The 19,208-nt window shown below is 38.7% G+C and overlaps 1 protein-coding gene across 4 annotated transcripts in view; it reads right to left on the bottom strand.

Moving 5' to 3' along the window:
• The window catches only part of HMCN1 (hemicentin 1), a 465,592-nt gene that overhangs the window by 278,115 nt on the left and 168,269 nt on the right, over positions 1-19,208 (bottom strand). For all 4 annotated transcript variants that reach the window (XM_087439017.1, XM_004424923.3, XM_087439001.1 and 1 more), the window contains exon 7: positions 485-605. In XM_087439017.1, the coding sequence (XP_087295143.1) occupies positions 485-605 (121 nt within the window). The remainder of the gene's footprint in view (positions 1-484; positions 606-19,208) is intronic.

Genomic DNA, 19,208 nt, shown 5'->3' with positions numbered 1-19,208 from the left:
TGGCAATAATTTCATCTTTGAACATACAATGACACATGGTGTCTTTAATTTTTTAGCTATTTACATAAACACAATCCACATTTTCACCTTGACAACAAGGTAATTTATAAACGTCAGCAAGAGAAAGTTTCAAGATCTGGGTCAGTAGTTTTCAAAGCTAAGTAAGTTTAGGAATCAATTGGGGTGCTCGTTAAAGGGCATATTCCTGGGCCCCGCCTTCTGTGGTTCTAATTCAGGAGACGTGGGGTGGGGCCCAGGAATCTTAACTTTTGATAAGCTCCCTGAGTAATTTCAGTATCACTGGTCTTGGGACTACACTTTGAGAAAAAGTGACTAGGTCAAGAGTGCACTCATGTTTAAAGTAAAGACGCTATGTTTCCCAATTTTGTGGAATATTACAAAATTATAAAATCACAGACAGTCTGTGAAATAGTTTGCACTTGGATATCTACTATGCCAGTTTAAGTAACATGCACATACAAACCTTGCACCGGTCTATTGACTGTTTTTTTGAAGTCCAGGGTGGGCTTTCGGGAAAAACCAGCTCGGAAATCAATCGTACTGAGGCCAGTGATGCGAACAGAGTGCCTTCCACTGCTAGAAGTCTGAAAAATGTTTAATGACAAGTCTCATCAGCAGTTGATCCAAGATGTTAGTCACACTAAACACTAATTAGTGTGGGAAATTACAGACTGTTGCATTAGGATTGATGACCAATAACTGAGGCTCAGATTTGGGTGTTCTGAACTTAACTATGATGCAATATATCTTAAATGCAAGTTTTATAATACATATCCCAGGGGACTGCTCTAAAACATAATTCAGGGGGCCAGCCCGGTGGCGCAAGCGGTTAAGTGTGCGCGCTCCGCTACAGTGGCTCGGGGTTCACCGGTTCAGATCCCAGGCGCGCAACAACGAACCGCTTGTCAGACCATGCTGTTGTGGCGTCCCATGTAAAGTGGAGGAAGATGGGTACAGATGTTAGCCCAGGGCCAGTCTTCCTCAGCAAAAAGAGGAGGATTGGTAGATGTTAGCTCAGGGCTGATCTTCCTCACACAAAAAAAAAATAAAAATAAATAAATAAATAAAATACAATTCAGTAATATACCGCATACCCAATGATAAAAGATTTAGGTTTTTAGTCACTAGTGAATAGATCTGAAGTAAATCTGTAAAAGCTCCACGAGAACATGGATTTGCTTTGTTCACTATGGTTCACACGGCAGATGTTCAGCAAATATGGACAAAATGAATGAATGTTCTCCCCTAAACACCATCCAGGTTTCATTCTGGAAAATGTTTCCTTTGTCTTTGCCTCTGGGAAGATACAGCCAGGACAAGCAGGAGAGCTGACCATTATCCAGATCCCAGCTGACGGGCACCCTCAGGTCGGGAGTGTCCTAATCGAGTGTGGAGGCACAGTATGAGTAAAACCTGGTCCTCATCCTCTAAGAGCTCACAGCCAGTGAGGGAGACAGATGGAGAAACAGAAATCTTTAACATGATGCAGTGGAGGCGGAGTCAAGATGGCGGCGTAGGCAGACTCTGAACTCACCTCCTCCCGTGGACACAGCCAATTTACAACTACTCGTGGAAAAATTACCCCTGAGACAGAACTGAAAACTGGATAAGAGGAACTCCTGCAACAACGGACAATCCTAACTGGGGTAGAAGAGGCAGAGACTCCCTTCTGGAGAGAAAAACGCCGCCTTCACAAGCCGCCAGCTTCACGGCCGCCGGGAGCAGCTCACAGGTACGCAGCCTCCCTGGAGGCGCGGGGCCCTGAGCCGGGGAGCGCCCCCACTGGGGGCATTTTGTGGACCCAGCACAATCGAGACCAGCAGCATAATATCTGACTTTGCCTGCTACTAAAGCATTGGGTAGCACCCCCAGAAAACCCGGTTCACAAAGAAACTAAAACTGGCTCTTAAAGGGCCCGTGCACAAACTCACCCGTTCCAGAAAGCATCCTAAAATCACCAGAAAGAAAGGTGCACAGTGCTTCGGTGACAAGAGACTCACCTAATAGGCCCTGAGTGCATCTCGGTGAGGGGTGAGACCTCTCCAGGGACTGGGACATTGGCGGCGGCCATTGTTGTGGCCTGGTGTGAGCGTGCTGACACAGACGCCATTGGAGTTCTCCCTGAGACCTGCTGGCCCAGGGTCTGCTCCACCCGCTAGAGCACCGATTTAATCCAGCTCAGCCAGGGCAGGCAGCCCACCCTAGAGACTAGCCCCACCCAACAACAAGCCCTCAGGCAACGTGTGGGCCTGCATAGATTGGTGACTGGATTCTCTGCAGCCTGGCAACTGAGCTGACTTGAGCGGGGCAGGGTGTGCACAAGAAGCGGGTGGAGAGTGTGGGGCGGTGGCAGAGTGTGTGGGGCTCCCGCCTTGGAGAGACTGGGTCCGCTTGGGGAGGTCGGGCGCTCACACGGGCAGGACTGTGTTGACTGTGTGTGTGGACCTGTGGGCGGCAGGGCTTCTCAGCCACAGAAGACTTGTACTTCTCAAAGACCCACATAGGAGGTTTGCTCCACCTTCCAAAACCTGAAACAATTGGGTGCTCCTGTGCCTGAGGCCAGCCCCACCCAGCTGCAATCCTCAGAGAGCTGACAAGAGACCTAATAGGCTAGAGGCTTACAGCAATTGTAAGGCCCTGAGCCTAACAACCTGCCACGGTGGGGGCCTACTCACTTAAAAGAAATACTGCAACACAAATGTGGTATTAGAACTTGCAGCCAACTGTGCTGGAGCTCCCCACAGCTGATAAAGAGACTGAAGGGCCCACAACAACTACAAGCAGCTGAGCATTACAACAGCTGGCCAGGAGCATAACTCAGCCTCCCTGGGCGCCTACAGGGAGAGCAAACAGGCCACAGCAGAAGGATACACGTAGCCCACATAGGGGTCACCCCTGGAACATTGAGAACTGAGGGAAGCACACTGGAAGCCTCCTAAGCCATCACTTACATAAGGTCACCTATCCAAGAGCAGGAGACGTAGCTGACCTACCTAATACGTAGACACAAGCACAGGGAAAGAGGCAAAATGAAGAGGCAAAAGAATACATTCCAAGTAAGGGAACAGGACAAAACCCCAGAAAAGGAACTTAGTGAAACAGAAATGAGCAACCTACCTGACAGAGAGTTCAAACTAAGAGTGTTAAGGATGCTCACTGATCTGGGGAGAAGAATAGATGGACTCAGTGAGAATGTCAACAAAGAAATGGAAGATATAAAAAAGAACCAATCAGAAATGAAGAATACAATACTGGAAATGAAAAACTCATTAGAGGGACTCAAAAGCAGAGTAGAGGATACAGAAGCACGGATCTGTGAGCTGGAAGAAAGACTAGAAGAAATTACCCAAGGTGAACAGGTAAAAGAGAAAAGAATTAAAAAGAGTGAGGACAGTCTAAGGGACCTCTGGGACAACATCAAGCGCACTAACATCCGTGTTATAGGTGTCCCGGAAGGAGAAGAGCGAGACAAGGGGGCAGAGAATCTATTTCAAGAAATAATAGATGAAAACTTCCCTAACCTAAGGAAGGAAACAGACATCCAGGTACAGGAGGCACAGAGAGCCTCAAACAAGAGAAACCCAAAGAGGCCCACACCAAGACACATCATAATCAAAATGTCCAGAATTAAAGATAAAGAGAGAATCCTAAAAGCCACAAGAGAATGTCAAGTTACATACAAAGGAAACCCCATAAGGCTATCAGCTGACTTCTCAGCAGAAACCTTACAGGCTAGAAGAGAATGGCATGATATATTTAAAGTGCTAAAAGGAAAAAACTTACAGCCAAGAATACTCTACCCAGCAAGGTTATCGTTCAAAATGGAAGGAGAGATCAAAATTTTCCCAGATAAGCAAAAATTAAAGGAGTTTGTCACCAAGAAACCAGTGTTACAAGAAATGTTAAAGGGACTGATTTAAGGGGAAAAGAGAAGACCACAAATAGGAAAAATTATCTATTTCCACGATTAGAACGTAATGGATACAAATGCACAAAAAAGAGGTTGCATATGATATCAAAAACATAAAAGGAGGGAGGAGGGGAGTTAAAGAGTACAGCTTTCAGACAGAGGTCAAACTAAAGTGACCATCAATTCTGTATAGAAGAAGTAAGGAACAGAGAAGGACTACTAAAACACTGAGAAAAAAAAAGTTAAACAATGGCAGTAAGTACATACTTATCAATAGCTACTTTAAACGTCAATGGACTAAATGCTCCAATTAAAAGGCATAGGGTGGCTGACTGGATAAAAACAAGACCCATATATATGCTGCATACAAGAGACACACTTCAGACCTAAAGACACTCACAAACTGAAAGTGAAGGGATGGAAAAAGATACTCCACGCAAATGGCAATGAAAAGAAAGCTGGGGTAGCAGTACTCATATCAGACAAAATAGACTTTAAAACAAAAACTGTAAAACGAGACAAAGAAGGGCATTACATAATGATCAAGGGAACAATCCAACAAGAGGATATAACACTTGTAAATATCTACGCACCCAATGTAGGTGCACCTAAATATATAAAGCAATTATTAACAGACATAAAAACAGAAATAGACAGTAACACAATAATAGTAGGGGACTTTAACACTCCACTTACACCAACGGATAGATCATCCAAACAGAAGATCAATAAGGAAACATTGGCCTTAAACGACACACTAGAACAGATGGACCTAGTAGATATATACAGAGCATTCCATCCAAAACCGAAGAATACACGTTCTTTTCAAATGCACATGGAACATTCTCCAGGATTGATCACATATTAGGCCACAAAACAAGTCTCCATAAATTTAAGAAGATTGAAATAATACCAAGCATCTTTTCTGACCACAAAGGTATGAAACTAGAAATCAACTATAGGAAGAAAATCAGAAAAGCCACAAATACATGGAGATTAAACAAAATGCTACTGAACAACGACTGGGTTAATGAAGAAATCAAAGAAGAAATCAAAAATACCTGGAGACAAATGAAAATGAAAATACGACATGCCAGAATTTATGGGATACAGCAAAAGCGGTTCTAAGAGGGAAGTTTATAGCAATACAGGCCTATCTCAACAAACAAGAAAAATCTCAAATAAACAATCTAACAATGCACCTAAAGGAACTGGAAAAAGAAGAACAAACAAAGCCCAAAATCAGTAGAAGAAGGGAAATAATAAAAATCAGAGCAGAAATAAATGAAATAGAGACCAAAAAAACAATAGAAAAAATTAATAAAACCAAGAGCTGGTTCTTTGAAAAGATCAACAAAATAGACAAACCTTTAGCTAGACTCACCAAGAAAAAAAGAGAGAAGGCACAAATAAGTAAAATCAGAAATGAAAGAGGAGAGCTTACAACAGACACCTCAGAAATACAAAAGATTATAAGAGAATACTATGAAAAACTATATGCCAACCAACTCAACAATCTGGAAGAAATGGATAAATTCTTAGAATCATACAACCTTCCAAAACTGGATCAAGAAGAAGTAGAGAATTTGAATAGACCAATCACCAGTAAGGAGATCGAAACAGTAATCAAAAACCTCCCCAAAAATAAAAGTCCAGGACCAGACGGCTTCCCTGGTGAATTCTACCAAACATTCAAAGAAGTCTTAATACCTATCCTTCTCAAACTCTTCCAAAAATTGAGGAGGGGGAAGCTCCTAACTCATTCTACGAAGCTGACATTACCCTGATACCAAAACCAGACAAGGACAACACAAAAAAGAAAATTACAGGCCAATATCACTGATGAACATCGATGCGAAAATCCTCAACAAAATACTAGCAAATCGCATACAACAATACATTAAAAGATTATACACCATGATCAAGTGGGATTTATTCCAGGTATGCAGGGATGGTTTAACATTCGCAAATCAATCAACGTAATACACCACATTAATAAAATGAAGAACAAAAATCACATGATCATCTCAATAGATGCAGAGAAAGCATTTGACAAGATCCAGCATCCATTTATGATAAAAACTCTGAATAAAATGGGTATAGAAGGAAAGTACCTCAACATAATAAAGACCATATATGAGAAACCCACAGCTAATATCATCCTCAATGGTGAAAAACTGAAAGCTATCCCTCTAAGAACAGGAACCAGACAAGGATGCCCACTGTCACCACTCCTATTTAACATAGTATTGGAAGTCCTAGCCAGAGCAATCAGGCAAGAGAAAGAAATAAAAGGGATCCAAATTGGAAAGGAAGAAGTGAAACTGTCACTATTTGCAGATGACATGATTTTATATATAGAAAACCCTAAAGAATCCACCAGAAAACTTTTAGAAGTAATAAACGAATATGGTAAAGTTGCAGGATACAAAATCAACATACAAAAATCAGTTGCATTTCTGTACACTAACAACGAAGTAGCAGAAAGAGAAATTAAGAATACCATCCCATTTACAATTGCAACAAAAGAATAAAATACCTAGGAATAAACTTAACCAAAGAGGTGAAAGATCTGTACACCGAAAACTATAAAACATTTCTGAAAGAAATTGAAGAAGACACAAAGAAATGGAAAGATATTCCGTGCTCTTGGATTGGAAGAATTAACATAGTTAAGATGTCCATACTTCCTAAAGCCATCTATAGATTCAATGCAATCCCTATCAAAGTTCCAACAACATTTTTCACAGAAATAGAACAAAGAATCCTAAAATTTATATGGAACAACAAAAGACCCTGAATAGCTAAAGGAATCCTGAGAAAAAAGAACAAAGCTGGAGGTATCACACTCCCTGATTTCAAAATATACTACAAAGCTATAGTAACCAAAACAGCATGGTACTGGCACAAAAACAGACACACAGATCAATGGACTAGAATCGAAAGCCCAGAAATAAACCCACACATCTATGGACAGCTAATCTTTGACAAAGGAGCCAAGAACATACAATGGGGAAAAGAAAGTCTCTTCAACAAATGGTGTTGGGAAAACTGGATAGCCATATGCAAAAAAATGAAAGTAGACTCTTACCTTACACCATACACAAAAATTAACTCCAAATGGATTAAAGACTTGAATGTAAGACCTGAAACTGTGAAAGTTCTAGAAGAAAACATAGGCAGTACGCTCTTCGACATCAGTCTTAGCAACATCTTTTCAAACACCACATCTGACCGGGCAAGAGAAACAATAGAAAAAATAAACAAGTGGGACTACATCAAACTAAAAAGCTTCTGCACAGCAAAGGAAACCATCAACAAAACGAAAAGACAACCTAACAATTGGGAGAAGATATTTGCAAACCATACATCTGATAAGGGCTTAATCTCCAAAATATATAAAGAACTCATGCATCTCAACAACAAAAAAACTACCAACCCAATTAAAAAATGGGCAAAAGACCTGAACAGACATTTCTCCAAAGAAGATATACAGATGGCCAACAGACACATGAAAAGATGTTCAAAATCACTAACTATCAGGGAAATGCAAATCAAAACTACAATGAGATATCACCTCACACCCGTCAGAATGGCTATAATTAACAAGACAGGAGGGCCGGCCCCGTGGCTTAGCGGTTAAGTGCGTGCTCTCCGCTGCCGGCGGCCCGGGTTCGGATCCCGGGTGCGCACCGAGGCACCGCTCCTCCAGCCATGCTGAGGCCGCGTCCCACATACAGCAACTGGAAGGATGTGCAGCTATGACACACAACTATGTACTGGGGCTTTGGGGGAAAAATAAATAAATAAAATCTTTAAAAAAAAAAAAAAAAAAAACAAGACAGGAAACAACATGTGTTGGAGAGGTTGTGGAGAGAAGGGAACTCTCATACACTGCTGGTGGGAGTGCAAACTGGTGCAGCCACTATGGAAAACAGTATGGAGATTCCTCAAAAAATCAACGATAGAACTACCATATGATCCAGCTATTCCACTGTTGGGTATTTATCCAAAGAACTTGAAAACACCAATTTGCAAAGGTACATGCACCCCTGTGTTCATTGCAGCCTTATTCACGATAGCCAAGACTTGGAAGCAACCTAAGTGCCCATCAAGGGACGAATGGATAAAAAAGCTGTGGTATATATACACAATGGAATACTACTCAGCCATAAGAAACGATGAAATCCAGCCATTTGTGACAACATGGATGGACATTGAGGGCATGATGCAAAGTGAAATAAGTCAGAGGGAGAAGGTCAAATACCGTATGATTTCCTTCATTAAGTAGTAGATAATAACAACAATAAACAAACACATAGGGACAGAGATTGGATTGGTGGTTACCAGAGGAAGGGGAGGGAGGAGGGTGAAAGGGATAATTGGGTACATGTGTGTGGTGATGGGTTGTAATTAGTATTTTGGTGGTGAACATGATGTAATCTATGCAGAAATAGAAGTACAATGATGTACACCTGAAATTTTTACAATGTTAAAAACCAATGTTACTGCAATATACAAAAAAATTAAAAAAATAAAAAAAAAAAAAAAAACATGATGCAGTGATAGAAATACATAAAAGGAGGGCTGGCCCCATGGCTTAGCGGTTAAGTGCACAAGCTCCACTACTGGCGGCCCTGGTTCGGATCCCGGGCGCGCACCAACGCACTGCTTCTCCGGCCATGCTGAGGCCGCGTCCCACATACAGCAACTAGAAGGATGTGCAGTTATGACATACAACTATCTACTGGGGCTTTGGGGGAAAAAATAAATAAAATTATTTAAAAAAAAAAGAAATACATAAAAGGAGCATAGAAATACATAAAAGGAGCATAGACTAGCCTGTAGTTCTGCTAAAACCTCCTAAAGGAGAAGATGGCTGGGCTAAATATTGAATGATAACTAAGCATGGAACTGACTCAAATGTGCATAAGTAAGCAACTTGGATTAGGGCCACGGGATAAAATAATAACACTAATGTTTACTGGGCACTTCCCAAGCCCAGACTCTTCGAATACATTGGCTTATTTAATCCTCATTACAATTCTCTCAGATATATGTCATCATTATCACCACCATGTACAGACAAGGAGATTGAGGCACCAAGTTGTTAAATCGCTTGTCCAAGTTCACACGGTTTCCTAACTGCAGAGGTGGGGTTTTAATCAAAAGGTCAGGCTCTGCAGGGCCGGCCCGGCAGCATAGTGGTTAAGTTCCCATGCTCCGCTTCGGCAGCCCAGGGTTTGCGGGTTCCAATCTCGGGTGTGGACCTACACACCACTCATCAAGCCATGCTGTGGCAGCGTCCCACATACAAGAAATAGAGAAAGATGGGCATAGATGTTAGCTCAGCAACAATCTTCCTCAAGTAAAAAAAGAGGAAGACTGGCAATCGGTGTTAGCTCAGGGCCAATCTTCCTCACCAAAAAAAAAAGTAGGCTCTGGGATCTTCACCACAGTGCTCCTGAGGGCAAGGTAAGTCAGGGTTAGCCTCTACCTCAGTATCTCTCAAAATATGATCTGAGGACTACCAATATCTACACCTACACAAAATCACTTGGGTTGTTTGTTAAAAATGCAGACTGCTGAACTCCAGCCCAGATTTACTGAATCAGAATTGCTGGTCCGCAGAGTCTAGGAATCTGCATTTTAAAAACCACCTAAGGCTTATGAACAAGAGTTCACCATTATTTTATTATATTGATCACTGAGATTCTGTCTCAAAATAAAATGACTACATGATAGCAACATTTAAGTAGAAGTGAGAGATGGGAGTGAGAGAAAAACATTCAGATGATAACCAGAGCACCAAATATGGATCTCAATCTCAACACTGAGCAGCACATATTTAGGTATCATAGCGATGACAGAATGCACTAGAAATATATATATAATTTTAGTCTGGTGAACAGCCAGATTAAGCCACACCATGATTAAAGACACGCAACCTCCAAAACCCTGTGATCTAAGGAGTATTCCCTAAATCACTGTGGCTCATTATTTGGCAGTGAAGAGTGGAAAGATGAGGAGATACGTCTCTGTTGCTACCATATTTATTCCTCATTGAGCAGAACCTGCAAGAACTCAAAGGAAAGAAAAGTGAAAGTGAGGGAAAAGAAAAAAACCACATCACGAAAACAGTGTTGATGTATTTTAAGCATAAATGACACTACTAATGACTACAGCTCACTTTCATAAGGGTTACAAAGGATTGTATGTGTTAGTATAGAGGTCTCAGTACCACCACTTATTCCATTACTTCTGAAGGAAAATGTTGTGCATTCCACGTAACAGACAAAGAAAAAAGGAAACTATGGATTGTCCTCCAATTTTAAATTGGGGATTTCCTACAGGGAAACTACAGAGTGTTTAATTAGGATTGATGTCCTAAAGGATATAAAACCTTGCTAAGTCTAATTTCAACTGCTTTAGATCATGTAAAGCTTTACTGAAGACACTATTGCCTACTGATTTCATGTGAGGACAATTAGAAGGGTCAATTATTATGATGAGTTGATTTATATTTATTCACTGACATCATATATTATTGCTAGCTGCCTTGCTGCTCACAGCCATTGAGGCCACCAAAGGCAAATACGACACATAATTTGCCAAATGACTGCCAACAAGTGCTAGTCATCTGCCAAGTGTTCTGTGCACAAACCAAGTGACAAAGAGTCTGTTGCAAGAGTGGTGCTTACTATTGAAGTGAGAAAATTAGAAATTACCCAAGTGTTTGAAAATATGGCATCCACTGTTGCTAAATAATACATTAGAAATAAAGCAAAATGGATAAATAGGGAGCTTCTTATAACTTCTATAAAATTATTGTAAAATAAATTAATTTTTATCCTTAAAATACCTCACTAATTAACAAAGTATGTAGAAGTAAGGATGTAGGTTTACTATTCTCTGAGCAACGCTAAAAATACAAAGGATAGTAAATTAAATAACAAAATATTTTAATTTTATGTTTCTAGATTATACGTAAACAGTAGGAATGTTTACATAGAATTAAAAGGGTTTGTAAGTAAAAAATATTTCCAAGTGAGTCAGTTTTTATGCACAACTATATCCAACTTTGGATTAATCAGGGCAATGGGAGCAAACAACATCACAAATATAGCAAAATTATGGTTTAAAAATATAATTTAAAAAATTTAAACTAATTTAGTTTAAAATGACCTCTGATACTCCCACATGCATATATCATTCTCTTAAAAAATTGCTTCAATATTTGGACAATATTTTAGGAACACAAATCATCACATTAAATTTCTTCATAAGAAAGTGCCAATAGTTTATTATTTTAGTCTGTCTTTTTCAAGTAAGCTATTATTTTAGTCTATTTATTAGCCAAGCTCCCTTTTTCAAATATTAGTGTAATAGGAACAAAAAGTTTTTATGTATAATGATGGTAAAATGAACCAGTAAATGTAAAAAGGAGAAAAAAGTATAAACACATACAAAATGCATTCTGTACAACAGGCTAAATCTTTTACAAAAATTATCACCTTTAATCTTTACAAAAGAAATAGCACTATTTTTATCCTCGTTTTACAGATCAGAGAGGTTAAGTCATTTGCTCAAAGTCACAGATACAGCAGGTGGCAGAGCTGGGATGTGAACTCGATGAGGCTCTAGAAACCGACCTCTATGGCTACCCCATGCATTTCTCATGATTATTTCAAGGATTCAATTTTCTGGTTTCAGGGTAAAGGTTGAAACATGCTGAACTGCTCTACATAATAGAAGAGTAATACAGAACTCCTGAGACTACACAGAGGAGAGAAGCAGAGATGAAATGGGGAGAAAGAAGGATGAGGGGCAAGGAGGGAGCAGAAGGGCACAAGGTGCTTCAAGACATGTCCCCATATCTACAGGAAAATCTACTAAACTCACAGAAAGATTGTTGTTAATGGATTTTCTGTGAAATTCTTGAAGGGGCTGAGCCTTGCCCTGTATCAAAGTATGAAAGGTTAGAATCAACACACAAATAATTAGGAGGCAAGAAGACCATAAAAAAGTAAACTTTCAGGAAACTCCAGAAATGTTGAGAGAAGACTTTGGATTCTCACATGTTATAGACATAGTAGGTTGGAGGAGAACTAAATACAATGAAGGTCTTGGAGGGGAAAAGAAAACTTAGCTAATTCTATAACTTGAGTCAAGAAGAGAGGTAGTCCAGCTACATATTTCTTCCCCCTCTTCCCTTCCAAATTATTTTAGCCATCTTAATATCATTGTCTATATATGTAATAAAATTAGTATGACGAAAACTACTGATTTAATGCTTTTCTATTTGGTCTTTATATCATGTAGATTTAAACTGTGGGTAATATTAAAATTAGAATTTGGCTTCAAAAAGCATCTCTCTGCCACAGAATATCTAGAAGTATCACTCCTGCACAGAACCATCCTAACCTCATGGCTTCCGTAATTAAAAAGAGGGAAATCTAGGAAAGGCATAATGGCTCCAAGCACAACAGGAAATTTTCTAGACACTAGACACTGGATAGGGTTTGTATGGGACAGAAATTCTGATAGTTGTGTTTTAAGTAGTATATTTATTTGTACAACTTTTAAAAGTTCATAATGAGCTACATTACTACTCTGAGTTAGAATGTCACGTTGGTCAGTCTGTGAAAGGATCTGAGTCAGGAATACACAGGTTGCTGCAGTGTGAGCAGAGCTGAGGCAAAACTAGATAACTACCGGCATTCTAAAATTGTAAATAGGTAGCCTCGATCCACAAAACAGTAAGAGAAAAGAAGGACCACAGCGGACCAGAGTCTAGGTTTCTGAATTGGAGTGAGTCTACAAGGAACCAAGGAGTAGAACGGTCTGAAGTACCATGGAGCAAGCACCATGGAGAGCTCCAGGGAAAATCAGTTGCTCCTCTAATATCTTCCTGGTCAGCTCTATTGCAGATGGATCTACTTCTTAGTTAAAGAATGAAGGGCTATTAAATACCTCTCTATACTAAAAGTCCCTTAAGGCAATAATTATGTCATATCCAATATCTACAAAGTATTACTCAACGGGCACTTAATACATGTAGGTTTAATAAATGATATTAATTTAAAGCCATCCAAATGCCTAATGTTGTTGCTTTTCCTTAGATTCCCCTAGAACCAGCTACTGTCAGACTCATCAAGAATTATTTGAATTGTTCTAGAAGCATTATGCTAAGAATGTTCACATATTATCTCATAAAATCCTATTACATCCAAAGATGATTTTATAGCACCACAAAGAAACCAAGGCTCAAAGAAATAACTCGCCTAGGTTTAGACAGCAAGTTAAATGGCAATTATTCCAAGTTCAATACTCTTTCTGTAGTACCTAAGTCTATGTGCAGCATTTTAGGAAACATAATCTCTGGGTTGATTTGGACCCTGTGGCATAGAAGACAATAATACCCTCCAACTATTCATTTGCCATTCTCCATTTCTAAACACACTTTCATTTAGGCGGGGTCAGGTTAGTGGAGTGCTGGTAAACTGCTCTTTGAAAAACGAAAGCCCTAATTTTTGGCATTTGCCAACTTCTGGGGTGTAAATACTACCTCCATGGCTAATTTCAAGCTCCCAACATGATGTCACTGAACACAGACTTGGGAAGAGAAAGTGCATAATTGACTTTCCATGAGCTATTATGAGCCAGCTTCCACACATCATTAGGCTATGATAATAGTTCTGGCCAACAGGTTATAAAGGGAGTCAAGTGTATCTGTCACTCAGAGAGATGTCTGCCTCACCCCAGAAGTGATACAAATTCCTTCTTTTTTTTAATCAATGTACATTGTCCAGTCTTTTCTCCCACTAACTGAAGAGTCTACATGTTCTAAACTATGGTGGAGACCTCATCAGATTGGGTTCCTGAGGGACTGTGTGAAGTAAAGCACTCTGTCAACTCCCACAGGATATGGAACATTAGTGAGGAATTAACTTTCTTGTATTAAGCCAGTGAGAATTCCTCCTAGTACTAAATGTGAAGCCTGTCCTGTTATAAGTTGAATTAAAATGTGATTGATAGAACTGGCTTCCATTTCTCTCTCCTAAAGAGTTTCAATGTTTCATAAAATAATAAATAAGCCCAAAGTAAAAAAAAAAAAAACTTTTGTGTATCTGCATTAATAAAAAGTATAGATTTAATATAAATAAATAAATAATATATATAAAAAGTATAGATTTAACTAATTTAATTAACTTTACTATTCATGTGTCAGAAACTGTTTAACCACTTTATCAACACCTAATTTAATCATGACAATATTAAGTAGGTATTATTTTCTCCCATTTTTCTCAGATTAAAGAAGTCATAATTTCTTCAAGGTCAAAAAGATATTAAGTAATGGATATTGAATTAAAATAGATGCCCAGCTTCATCAAGTGGTGTTGGGAAAACTGGACAGCTACATGCAAAAGAATGAAACTGGATCACTTTCTTAGACCATATACAAAAACAAACTCGGACTAAGGACTTAAATGTAAAACCCAGAAGCATTAAACTCTTAGAAGAAAACACACTCAGTAAATTCTTTGACACCAGTCTTAGTAGTATTTTTTTGGATCCATCTCCTCAGGCAAGGTCAACAAAAGCAAAAATAAACAAACGGGACTGCACCAAACTACAAAGCTTTTGAACAGCAAAGGAAACCATCAACAAAACAAAATGGCAACCTAGTGAACGAGAGAAGATATTTGCAAATGTTATATCCAATAAGGGGTTAATATCTAAAACATATAAAGAACTCATACAACTCAACAGCAAGAAAACAAACAACCTGATTAAAAAATGGGCAGAGGACCTGAATAGACGTTTTTCCAAAGAAGATATACAGATGGCGAACAGACAAATGAAAAGACGCCCAACATCACTAATTATCAGGGAGATGCAAATCAAAACCACAATGAGATGCCACCTCACACCTGTCAGAATGGCTATCATCAAAAAGACAACAAATAACAAGTGTTGGCGAGGAAGTAGAGAAAAGGGAACCCTCGAGCACTGTTGGTGGGAATGGAAATTGGTATAGCCACTACAAAAAACAGTATGGAAGTTCCTCAAAAAATTAAAAATAGAACTACTATATGATCCAGCAATTCCACTTCTGGGTATACTAAGAAAATGAAAACACTAATTCGAAATGATATAGACACCCCTATATTCACTGCAGCATTATCTATAATAGCCAAGATATGGAAGCAACCTAAGTGTCCACCGATAGATGAATGGATAAAGAAGACGCAGTATATATTTATATATACAATGGATTATTACTCAGCCATAAAAAAGAACGAAATCTTGGGGCCAGCCCAGTGGCGCAAGCGGTTAGGTGTGCACGCTCCGCTGCAGCAGCCCGGGGTTCGCAGGTTCGGATCCCGGGCGCGCACCGACACACCACTTGGTAAGCCATGCTGTGGCGGTGTCCCATATAAAGTAGAGGATGGCCACAGATGTTAGCTCAGGGCCAATCTTCCTCAAGAAAAAAGGGGAGGATTGGCATCAGATGTTAGCTCAGGGCTAGTCCTCCTCACAAAAAAAAAAAAAAAAAAAAAGAACGAACTCTTGCCACCTGCAACAACATGGATAAACCTGGAGGGTATTATACTAAGTGAAAAAAGTCAAGGAGAGAAAGACAAATACTGTATGATTTCACTTATATGTGGAATCTAAAAAATAAAACAAATGAATAAACAAAACAAAACAGAAACAAACTCACAGATACAAAGAACAAACTCGTGGTTGCCAGATGGGTTGGGGGGTTGGGCAAAATACGTGAAGGAGATGAAGAGGTACAAACTTTCAGTTATAAAATAAATAAGTCATGGAAATATAATGTACAGCACAGGAAATACAGTCAATAATATTGCAATAACTTTGTACAGTGACAGATGGTTACCAGACTTATCATGGTGATCATTTTGTAATGTATATAAATGTCAAATCACTGTGTTGGACACCTGAAACTGACATAATACTGTATGTCAACTATATTTCAATAAATAAAGTATAGAGCAATGGAATTTTTATATAATGCTGGTAGGAGTGTAAACTAGTACATCAGCTTTGGAAATGAGTTTGGAATTGCCTCATCAAGTTAGAAATTCACATATCCTACCAAACATGATTCCACTCTAAGTGTACACTCTAGACAAATGCATGCTCAATTACCCTAGGATATACAGATGCTAGTCATATTGAGAAGAAATGGCATAAATACAGCAAAGAAATGGACAAACTATGTATTTGAATCTAAAAAATAAAATGTCAAGTAAAAGCGAGACACACAAAATATATAGCATCTGATTCCATTGATACAAATTTCAAAACTGGACAAAACTAAACTATACTATTTGTAATGCATAGATGGATGCTAAACTTAATAAAGCCAAGGACTGATTGCCACAGGGTTCAGAGTAGTGGTATTTTATAGAGAGTAAGATGCTATGGGGAAGGGACATTTGGGAACAATCTCTGAGATTCTAACAATGTTACAAATTTTGACCTGGGAGATAGTTATACAGTGTTCACTTTGTTGTTTTATATCCTTTTCTATTTATGTATTACATATCTCAATTTAAGAAAGAAATGGTTAAAAAAATGAGAAAATACAAAAAAAACTCAAAATGGTAATTGCCTTTGAGAGCTGATTAAAATGGAATTCAATATTTAAAAAATAAATAAGTAAACAGGTGCCCAGCTCTTTTCAAAGTATTTACTCTTAAATGACATACCATTCTTTACAAATTAAAGAATATGATGGTTTCAATCAAATATTTATTGAGAACCTACTGTGGGCTAGGCATTGTGCCAGACACAAAGATATAATTAATGCCAGTTAGATCTAAATACTATCATTTTATTAGGCATTGTATGTTTAGAGAAATGTAATATAAGGAGAGAAATGTAACCAAAGCATAGAATAAATTCTCTTTAAATATATGTACACACACACACACACATATACATTTATATATACACAAGCGTACAGATATCATTTTTTTAAAAAAGGAAACATTCCATTTGGTTGATAATCTGATTCTGCAAGACCAAAATAACTGGGAAATTTTCCAGGAAAAAATATACTATAAAGCATTCCATTGACCCAAAACATTGAATTAATGTCACACCTAATCCATTTAAGTAACACCTGGTGTAGTCTTCAGGCTTACTCAAAAGAGCTACCAGGTGAAACTAATTGGAAGCGAGCATAACAATCTTCTTGTGTGGTCCTTTGTAGACTCAAGGTTTATTTAATTACAATTCCTAAACAAGCTTGTGCCACTTGAGTACGATTTCTAAAATATCCTTATCCTTAGAAAATGCGTTAGTAGGGTCTGGCAACCAACATTACTGTCTAAAACCGAAATATTTGTACTAGTCTCAGAATCTCAATATAATCATGTGGTTGGGTATACTCCCTTCTCTACTTAGGAAATTATATAAGGATAGTTTATCCAAATCTACTTAATGGAAACATCCCCCAGGGGATGTGTTAAATTACATGATCACAATGATAATCCTAGACTAACAGAAACAGTTTGTACCACCTAAACCCAATGGGTGCTGATAATTATTTAATGTCTTTGCTGGGAGTTTCCCTTAAGGAGCAGAGGACAAAATTTGGCCTGAAAATTTCTGTGGTTATGTTCAAATACTCTATATATAGATACAGCTGCCTACATGGAAAATTTATATTGCTTCTCAGAAATAAGATCCAGGAATTGTAGCTTCCCCACAAATGGGAATTTACGAACATAAAACAAACTTCTCTTTTGTTTTTAATAACACTTTACATTCTTTTCAGTTCCCACTTTTTAACATGCTTTCACCTGCATCAGAGCAACCTAAAACATCTGAGTCATTTAGATGAAATATACAGATGAATTAACTCATTGTCTCTGTTTAGTAAAAGTGTCCTAATAAGTTACAGAAAAGTAATTACCAAGGTTTCAGAGGGAAACCACAGAAGAAAAAAACCCGCCATTCTCATAGCATTTTAAATCATGGACAAATTAAAGTGTTCTGTGCCAGTACACCAACTATAGGCTAACTAAATCAACTCTTCTACCTGCTTCCTTCGTTATCATCAGAATAAATGTATCAATTTTTTTTTTTTTGGTGAGGAAGACTAGCCCTGAGCTAACATCCAATGCCAATCCTCCTCTTTTTTTGCTGAGGAAGATTGGCCCTGGGCTAACATCCGTGCCCATCTTCCTCTACTTTACATGGAACGCTGACACAGCATGGCTTGACAAGAAGCGCTTTGGTGTGCGCCCGGGATCCGAACCTGCAAACCCCAGGCCACCCAAGCGGAGTGCGCACACTTAACCACTGTGCCACCGGGCCGGCCCCTAAATGTATCAATTTTTATTCATGATTTTATATAGTTCTTTCCCAGGCATTGAGGCATATACTAGTAACAAAATCTGGTCTATAGCAAAACAGGAATAGAAAATCTGCACAGAAATAAATATGACATCAGGGGAAAGCTAGTCCAAAAGGGAGGTGCAGAAAAGTTGAAAAAGAAAGCCAGAGAGAAAAGAGAGCATTTTAGATGGAAAAAGTCAGAAAAGTCTTGATGAAAGTGTTGCCTTTGAGCTTTAGGGGATAGTTATAAGTCAGACTGAAAGGAAGGGCATTTTAGGAGAAGGAACAGCTTAAGAGAAAGCATGGGGCAAGAGAATGTTAGAGGAGAGAGGGTGCGAGACAGTACAAAATTATATTCGACTGGAGTGTAAAGGCAAGTGACAGAAGAGAACTAGAAAGACTGGTTGAGGCTGAAATGGGTGGTCCTTGAAGACCATGCTAAGGTCAAATAACAGACTATTCTCCATACTTCAGAAAATGTTATGTGAAACATTCAAAAAGCTATTATTAATTCTACTGACAGCAGACATTTTCCAGATAGCAAAGTGCACAGGAGATAGCACCAGGGATATTCTATCTAATCTCAGACATTTCTCTTTCTGAGAAAGTGCACATGTAAAACATCATCATTCATTAGCCATTCAAAATGGAGATCAGCAGTGGTATTTATGCCAGTAGGTCCAGCTCAATTCCTTCTGCATCAACCTGTATTTCGGTATTTCATATAGGAGCAAAATAGGTTTATTATCTTTAAGTTGAATTGTAACATTTATCCTTTGTTTAGTTATGACTAATTGTCCTCTAGAAATGGTGTAACATCAGAACCAGAGGATTTTTTGGTGAGGACTAGGTATAAATTTAAGATAACGTGGTAATAGATACCGTCTTTTTATTGTTT

Source organism: Ceratotherium simum, chromosome 2 (genome assembly GCF_057802395.1).
Source record: "Ceratotherium simum simum isolate JZ-2026a chromosome 2, ASM5780239v1, whole genome shotgun sequence".
NCBI classification, from domain to species: domain Eukaryota; kingdom Metazoa; phylum Chordata; class Mammalia; order Perissodactyla; family Rhinocerotidae; genus Ceratotherium; species Ceratotherium simum.
The sequence above is the reverse complement of the archived record's forward strand: the minus strand, read 5'-3'. Positions and strand labels throughout refer to the sequence as shown.